This window comes from Stegastes partitus, unplaced genomic scaffold (assembly GCF_000690725.1).
Source record: "Stegastes partitus isolate 25-593 unplaced genomic scaffold, Stegastes_partitus-1.0.2 Scaffold280, whole genome shotgun sequence".
Taxonomy (NCBI): Eukaryota; Metazoa; Chordata; class Actinopteri; family Pomacentridae; genus Stegastes; species Stegastes partitus.
Window position 1 is genome coordinate 350,454 of NW_007578011.1, and position 9,313 is coordinate 359,766.

Genomic DNA, 9,313 nt, shown 5'->3' on the forward strand with positions numbered 1-9,313 from the left:
TTACCTGTCCAGGTGAACCTGCCTTCACCCTGAGTCAGCTGGGATAGGCTCCGCCCCCCTAGTGAGGATTAAGGTGTAGAGATGATGGATGGATGGTTGTGGACATAGTTTCCTTCTTTTTAACTGCATTTAAATTTAAAACAGACCTTTTTAGGTTCCATCCCAGCAAAAATGGATTTAATGTCGAGCATCACATTTATCTGTGTATTATTATTATTATTATTTTCTTCATTTATTTATTTAATTGGTTTATTTTTTATTAACATTTTATCTCAGACCTCTCCATTCCTGTTTAGTGATAAATACATTTAGCATTGCGTACTTCTAATTAGTGCCTTTTTGTTTGTTTGACCGTTCCTGTGTGTTCTCCAACAGGCCCTCCATTTATCGTATCACCACCGGAGAACATTACAGTGAACATCTCGCAGGACGCCTTCTTCACCTGCCAGGCGGAGGCCTACCCCCGCAACCTGACCTACACCTGGTTCTGGGAGGAGGACAACGTCTTCTTCAAGAAGTAAAGTTATGATCGGGTTCTTTATGTCTGCCACCTCGCTGTCCTTCTCTTTCTCCATCTTCAGCCTGAGTCAGGAGTCCTGTTCTGTTTTTGTGCTAAACCTTCAGCAGAAGCAAAAACATCTTTATTTAATTAGACAAAAGGTTCATTAAGGCTTAAACTGCTGAATTAAATAAAAAAGTATTAGTAGCTGCAGTGTAAATGCAACCAAAGTAATTTGACTTTATGATGGTGTTTAGTGTTAAAAACAATATCCTCATCGTCTGGATTTGAATTACATGTGACATAGTTATGTGTAATTGATAATTAACTTCTGGGACTCATTAAGCGGTTCTGACTCTGGTGCTGGTTTCTTTCATATCCTGAGCTGTGAGAATGATGTGCTGCAGAGGTGCTGAATGAAAACAGAGGAACCGAAGAATCAGCAGCAGAACATCCTGAAAGCTCAACAGCACTGAAACTACATCACTCAGAGCTTCACTGATGTAAAGCTCCCATGTTTTATACATTTCTGCTGGTTCATGTGACACTTTGGTCATCAGAACCGAACATATCTGTGGTTTTAAAAGCCAAACACCATGTTGGTTTACAGCTCCTCTGTCCCTATAGAGCTCTATCAGAGCATTCTGTGTGTCTCATTAACGTTAATGAGCTTCCACTTTGATTAACTGACTGTTTTCTGAGTGACGCGTGACCAGACCACCCATGGCCCGCAGGCTGTGGTCTGTGGTGGCTCGGTACCGCTCACCTATAGCTGCAAATGGTGACTGAAGATGCTCTGATCCAGTATGATGAACCCAGAGTCAGCACAAGACGACCTGCTGCCCCCTGAACAGTCTGCTTCTGCCTTTGTGAAGAAATCATCTGCGTCAGTCTGTAAAATGTGTTTTGTTGTGCAAGACAAAAGTCCCAGACTCTGTCTGAACCACTGAACAGCAACAGGTCTGCTGCTGCTTGGGTCAAAAACACATCAAGAGCTGTGTATAGAGACATTTATGTCCAGGCCAGGTGACCAAGAACAGGTTAAAGGTGACCAATAGACCGAACACAGAGCAGGAACAGAAAGCAGGAAACACATTCAGCTTCTCTCAGCAGCTCAGAGGACAGCTCTGGACCTGTACCAGGACTGAACAGGTTCACAGTCTGAATGAAGCTGGTGTTTCTAAAAGACAATCAAACTTTAAAACACTGAACAGACACCTTTCAGCTTGTTTGGGAAATTTTTCACAGGTTTGTCCATAACAATCATTTTAACTGAGGCAGAGGAAGCTGAAATCCCATCCAGGCCCAGCAGTAATCAGACCAGAACTCCTCGCTTCAGCTTTATCGATGCCAACTAGATGAATAGATGAATAAGTACCAGACTGCTTAGCAGTCTAGTGTCCTGTCATCCTGCTTGTTCTTGACAGCCGTTCTAAAGGAGGCAGCAGAATTCTTCAGTAATGATGACACTGATGAGAATTTATTTAGGGATTCGCTGTGAGAGGCGGCGAGCTCGCCTTGTGCTGGCGATGGTAATTAATCAAGGCTCTAACAGCAACAGAAGTTCTAAAGTTCACCAGCCTGTGAGAAAACACTCGTCTGAAAATCTGCACATCATCACGTTCTCCACGTCCTCTACCAGCCGGACATCGCTCCAGGAACAGCCTCGTCATGTCTGAACGACAAGAAGACCTGAACAGCTTGGAGTCAGCAAAGCATCTGATGTCCAAATGCAGCTGAACANCTGACAAGCCTTCGTCGATGAGAGGGAACCGACCAGATCTCCACCTCATACGTCCGACACACTGCCAGCTGCTGGGCATACTGGCTTCATGCACAGTGAATGCTGGAATAAAAAGATTTGCCCCAAACACAGGACGGAGGCAAGTTCACTGAATAATGAATGTATAGAAGCTGGTAGATGGACTGAGACATGAAGCTCACTGACAACCAGGAGAGCTGGATGATGGGATGTTGTCCTGATCACATGTCAGTGATGGAGCTCCATGGATGCCAGTAGTTGTTGGTCACTCTGGTCCAGACTGAGCGATCTACTGCATGGTGCTCCCCAGAGGATGGATCCTGCTGACTTTGGTGAACCTTTGACTTCACAGCTGCTGCCATGAAACTTAGTACTTTCCATTGAAAGCAGAGTATTGTTTGTCTGTTATTACCTGATAACACTCAGTCAGGTTCCCATAAGCCTCAGACATACGAACATTTAACACTCTGCTCCACCTCCAAACCCTGAATCTGTTTTATAATCAAGAGCAAGAAGCAGATCGCTGTGTGCTGATCAGAGTTCCCCTCTGCTCATTGATTAAACCCCTAAAAACTCATTTCCATGTACCAGAGTAGTTTCTTCCTGGAGAATGATCCCTTCCTGCCCTGAAATAGCTTCGACGGTAACGTTTCCTCTGTGAAGTCTCCACTGTGGCTCCATATCTACCTGCTGCAGCTTCACCAGCTCTGAGCTTCAAGGTGGACACACTGAGCCATGGAGCCGACACTTCCTTCACTCTGGATGTGTCTTCTAGCAGATAGAGAACAGCACACCAGCATCTTATCAAGGTGAAACAAAAGGATTTTCATCAGAGTGTGCAGATGGATTTTACATTCACTGCCCTCACTCCAGTAGGGCCTGAATCTCCTCTGAACCTGCGCTGAGCGCACACCGTGGACAAACCGTCACGAATACCGTGGAAAAGAAAAAGAGTGGTTAACGCACAAGAGCTTGGTGTGAGCCGTTTATCCAATCACTGCTTGAATAGAGATGTTTGTGCGGCGCTTGTTGTCAGACGCTTTCATTCACTATCGAGCAGACAGCGGACGTGTTCACACAGATCACATATTCCCCTTTGCGACGGAGCACAAAGCCAGCGCTGAGCCAGAGTGCTCGTCTGACCCGTCCTGTATAATTTACGGGAGAGACGGATTAATAGAGGCCCTCCTGGAAAGCCACTGAGCAGCAGATCAGCTCAGAGACTACGGTGCCAACAAATCTCCAGCACTCAGCTGGTTCCAAATAGGGCGGGTTGGCACTCACTCACACACACACACACACACACACACACACCAACACCAACCAACAACACAGTCATTCAGCACAGGCCTGGTCCTGGTTGTCCTGCTAAGGGGCTGGCAGATGGAAACGCTCTGCCTGTTAAAGGATCAGGCCGTGGGCTACGGATCACCACCAACATATGGGACCAGCAGTTTACAGTCGCAACACAGGCTCAGCTCAGCTCTGTGTGAGTGTGTGTGAGAGTTAGAGTGTGTGTGTGTGTGTGTGTGTGAGAGAGTTAGAGTGTGTGTGTGCACATGTGTGTTTGTCCTTGTGTGAACTGAAGTTGTTAACAAATAGGAAATTCAAGGATAATTGTGTGTGTGTGTGTGTGTGTGTGTGTGTACAGCACATCCATCATCAGGAGGAAGAGTCTTGGAGGTTGCTATGTTGCTATGAGCAGCCTCTGACAGGAGCTGCTGGTGTTTGTATGAACATCCAGAGTTCAGTTTTTGGGTTTTCCAGCGACCAGCTGCTGACAAACTGTTTTTCTTGTTCTTCAGTCCTTGCAGCCATCCTAACTGTATATAAAGAATAAACTACAGCCTCCAGGACCACATAGGTTATGGTCCTGAATGTATTTCATGTTCACACATGACTTCCTGTTTTTTCATTAAATAACACATAAACCCAGCTGGAATTTCAAACTGAGGAAAATTACAGTATTTTGCAAATTAAGCTTTAATGTCACCATAAATAATCCAGAAAGATTTTTTCTGTTGAAATAAAATCAGATTGTGTTTGAATTTTATGAAGGATTTTTCTTGCTTTGATGAGCTGTGCTCTTGGTTTGCTCGCTAGAAGTTTACCTTTAATATGAACTGATGAAATAAAAACAACCCTGCACACAGTCTCTGGTATCGTCATGGAAACAGGATCTGTTTTTATAGCGTTAAGGTACCTGACAGACCTGCCCACAGCCTCTAGGGTCCAATCAGGACGCTCCGGCTTCCATCCTGGGGAGCTGTCAGATGAAGTAAATGGTTTAAATAAATAGTGAAAGTAAAATAAAAAAATAGACTTCATGCAAAATAAATGTTGTCAAGAAGGTCTCCGGTTGACGTCCCGGTGAGGACAATGGGTCGTTCCTGCTCTGAAGGACCTTCGACCTCCTTCAGTCCAGCAGCAGGTCAGTGCTTCCTCTCAGCTGAAGCACAAATTCACACAAGCAGCCTCCAATCAGTGCATTGATTTGTTCATTTGCCACAAACTGCTCCTGTTAAGGTTCCAGCTCACTGCTCGCTGTAACGGGCCAACAGCATCATCTGGATGGAGTGTTCATGATGTTTGGCCTCGTCTGAGCTCAACAGAGTGCTTTGAAGGCCACCGATCACCTCATGATCAAATCTAACCAATGCATACCTGCTCATGAACAAATGACAAGTTCATGCTGGTCCTGAGGGAACCACGTTGTGCCTCCATCATCAGTCCACTAGAAGATCTGTTCAGCAGTCACTGCTCCTCCAGCAGGAGAGTCTCACTGACGTTTGCTTCACAGACTTTTAAACTTTTCCTCTTTGCCTGAAACCTCGACTTTCTGATATTTCACCAACATCCACAATGAGAAGGTCTTTGTCCTAAATGTTCAGATGAGGTCTGCCCAGTCTTTCTGAGGCCTGTGCAGAACATCCTGTTCTGGGTGATGCGACCACATACGCTCACACACTGAAGGACTGAGTGGCGCTCTCTGATAACGCCGTCCACCTCGTGTGTGCTAAGTAGCTTAAAAGCAGGGAAGGTAGATTTCAGACCAAACTCAGCACGGTTGTAGATGTGATGACGGTCAAAGGGAGGAAATATTGCAAGTCACGGTATAAATATATCCATGCGTGGAAGGAGGATGATCCATTTGGCACAGCGAATTCTCATAATCCCTTACTGAGTGCAAAATAAGTATGTGATACGGCTCTAAGGTCTGCCATGACATTAAAAGAACCCAGAGTGGACGTAGTGCTGCTAAGCTGCTCGTCTATAAACAGTATGTGGCCATAAATCCCCCACTGACCTCTGCCCAGCATGTCAGCTCATTCCTTTGTGATCAATATTGGTTGTGTTGATGCTGTTGCCTGCTTTGTGTTGTCACAGCGCACAGCAGAAGGTATTATCCCATCTGTATGTGTTGAGTCTTCACTGTCAGCAAACGACCAGATCCAGTCGTGGTGTCGTCTCTGCTCATGAGTCTGAACCATGGATTCAGTCTCCACTGCCTGGAACATGTGGGTGTTTCTATATTTAGCCATAAAAACAGTGACTCTTTGCAGAATGTTCAGATTATCATCAGCAAATAAGATAAGAGAGGACACATCATCACTGTGACTGAATGAGAGCCTGTTGGGTGTCCAGACGTCCAGACATGATTGGTCGCTGCCGTCGCAGGTCATTGAAGCAACAGGTGAGCTGCTTTCAGCCACACATGGACCCTGCATGGGCCGTAAGTTAAATGAGACTGATCTCTGGAAACCAGAAAGCCTCAGAAAGCCTCTGACGCCCGTCGTTTTTAAAGAAAAACCTGTAATTCACAATCGGTGGAGGGCTGGTTTTAGCGTTGGCAGTTAAAGTTTATAACCCTGATTCAATCTGTAACTAAAACATCTTCCATTAATTCACAGAGCTTCCACTGCCTCTGGTACAGTCCAACAATATGTTAGTCTGGAAATCTCATTTCCATCTGTTGACTTGTAGGAAGACAACCTACAGTCTAAATGAAGCCACACGTCTGATTTAATTAATGACACACAGAGCAGTACGGACACATCCAGTCAGTCATGAAACACAATCTGCACCAAACAGTGAACGAGCTGTGAAAGGTTTGGTGGTAAAGTTAGAACGTATTCGATGATGAAGTTGGCAAATAGTCACATTTGNAGCCCTGTGATAGACTGGTTACCTGTCCAGGTGAACCTGCCTTCACCCTGAGTCAGCTGGGATAGACTCCGCCCCCATGACCCTGGTGAGGATGAAGGTGTAGAGATGATGATGGATGTTGTCATCTTTATAGCATGGCGTTTTGTACTTCAGCACAGAGACTGTCAGTTCCTACGTTGCTGGTAGATTCTCAGACTCCAGCCTCAGACCTGATACCAGCAAACATCTGCCCTGTGCACCCACCACCGTTACATCACTCACTGGATGATCATCCATCACTGTCACATCCGCTTGACCCGCCTCAGTAATCTTTGTGGTGTTAAGATGGCTTTTGAGTGTCTAACCTCTCACCAGACCGTGTGACATCTTTATTTCTGTCGTAGTGTTTTACTGCTGGTGTTGTTCGCTGTTATCAGGCGTTTCTACACAACGTTGTCACTTCTACAGAGCATGGTGCCACCACTGGCTGCTCACTTTGGTACATTTCTGTCTGCTGATTTGAAGCTCTGTGTGTCTAATTTCTTCTTCTCACTTTTGTGTGACCTCTTTGCCAATGAACAGCCGAAGCGCTGCCACCATTTAAAGTAAACAAGTTTGATTGTTTTGTGATAAATGTTCGTGTTAAAAGCTGTTCATGTCTTTTGGAGGTGCTCATACTCTGAAGTTGTTAGTAGTGCTTTTTAATATACATGCAGCATGGAGAAGATGCAGTCACTGATGTCTGAAGGGACTGTCAACGTGCCTCGACCATGTACAGCTTCAGTAAATTGGTTAATTGCCCCCCATGGCAGCTGCTCTCCCAAAAGCCATGAGCCAGTGTGGCAGGACAGTGCAACCTGCCACACCCTAAACACTGCTCAGGAAGAGTTCAAAGAGCTTCACAAAGATCTCAAGGTGTTCACCTGGCCCACAGATCCACCTTCCATTTAGCATCCACACAAGGTAGTGGACCAAGCCAGATCCACGGAGGCCCCACAGCACAGCTCACAGGGCCCAGAGGGTCCACTGCCAGTGTCCTGGTCCCAGAGGACCTACACAGTGTGAGGCAGAGGGTTTAATGCAGCAGCTGATCCGTGTGTAAACCAGTTGAATTAATGGGTCATTCCTGCTCTGAAGGACCTTCGACCTCCTTCAGTCCAGCAGCATGTCGATGCGACTTCCTCTCAGCTGAAGCACAAATTCACACAAGCAGCCTCCAATCAGTGCATTGATTTGTTCATTTGCCACAAACTGCTCCTGTTAAGGTTCCAGCTCACTGCTCGCTGTAACGGGCCAACAGCATCATCTGGATGGAGTGTTCATGATGTTTGGCCTCGTCTGAGCTCAACAGAGTGCTTTGAAGGCCACCGATCACCTCATGATCAAATCTAACCAATGCATACCTGCTCATGAACAAATGACAAGTTCATGCTGGTCCTGAGGGAACCACGTTGTGCCTCCATCATCAGTCCACTAGAAGATCTGTTCAGCAGTCACTGCTCCTCCAGCAGGAGAGTCTCACTGACGTTTGCTTCACAGACTTTTAAACTTTTCCTCTTTGCCTGAAACCTCGACTTTCTGATATTTCACCAACATCCACAATGAGAAGGTCTTTGTCCTAAATGTTCAGATGAGGTCTGCCCAGTCTTTCTGAGGCCTGTGCAGAACATCCTGTTCTGGGTGATGCGACCACATACGCTCACACACTGAAGGACTGAGTGGCGCTCTCTGATAACGCCGTCCACCTCGTGTGTGCTAAGTAGCTTAAAAGCAGGGAAGGTAGATTTCAGACCAAACTCAGCACGGTTGTAGATGTGATGACGGTCAAAGGGAGGAAATATTGCAAGTCACGGTATAAATATATCCATGCGTGGAAGGAGGATGATCCATTTGGCACAGCGAATTCTCATAATCCCTTACTGAGTGCAAAATAAGTATGTGATACGGCTCTAAGGTCTGCCATGACATTAAAAAGAACCCGGAGTGGACGTAGTGCTGCTAAGCTGCTCGTCTATAAACAGTATGTGGCCATAAATCCCCCACTGACCTCTGCCCAGCATGTCAGCTCATTCCTTTGTGATCAATATTGGTTGTGTTGATGCTGTTGCCTGCTTTGTGTTGTCACAGCGCACAGCAGAAGGTATTATCCCATCTGTATGTGTTGAGTCTTCACTGTCAGCAAACGACCAGATCCAGTCGTGGTGTCGTCTCTGCTCATGAGTCTGAACCATGGATTCAGTCTCCACTGCCTGGAACATGTGGGTGTTTCTATATTTAGCCATAAAAACAGTGACTCTTTGCAGAATGTTCAGATTATCATCAGCAAATAAGATAAGAGAGGACACATCATCACTGTGACTGAATGAGAGCCTGTTGGGTGTCCAGACGTCCAGACATGATTGGTCGCTGCCGTCGCAGGTCATTGAAGCAACAGGTGAGCTGCTTTCAGCCACACATGGACCCTGCATGGGCCGTAAGTTAAATGAGACTGATCTCTGGAAACCAGAAAGCCTCAGAAAGCCTCTGACGCCCGTCGTTTTTAAAGAAAAACCTGTAATTCACAATCGGTGGAGGGCTGGTTTTAGCGTTGGCAGTTAAAGTTTATAACCCTGATTCAATCTGTAACTAAAACATCTTCCATTAATTCACAGAGCTTCCACTGCCTCTGGTACAGTCCAACAATATGTTAGTCTGGAAATCTCATTTCCATCTGTTGACTTGTAGGAAGACAACCTACAGTCTAAATGAAGCCACACGTCTGATTTAATTAATGACACACAGAGCAGTACGGACACATCCAGTCAGTCATGAAACACAATCTGCACCAAACAGTGAACGAGCTGTGAAAGGTTTGGTGGTAAAGTTAGAACGTATTCGATGATGAAGTTGGCAAATAGTCACATTTG

At 45.8% G+C, this 9,313-nt stretch overlaps 1 protein-coding gene across 2 annotated transcripts in view; it reads left to right on the plus strand.

Moving 5' to 3' along the window:
- The window catches only part of igsf9bb (immunoglobulin superfamily, member 9Bb), a 149,286-nt gene that overhangs the window by 81,811 nt on the left and 58,162 nt on the right, over positions 1–9,313 (plus strand). For both annotated transcript variants that reach the window (XM_008282644.1, XM_008282643.1), the window contains exon 6: positions 376–517. In XM_008282644.1, coding sequence (XP_008280866.1) covers positions 376–517 — 142 coding nt within the window. The remainder of the gene's footprint in view (positions 1–375; positions 518–9,313) is intronic.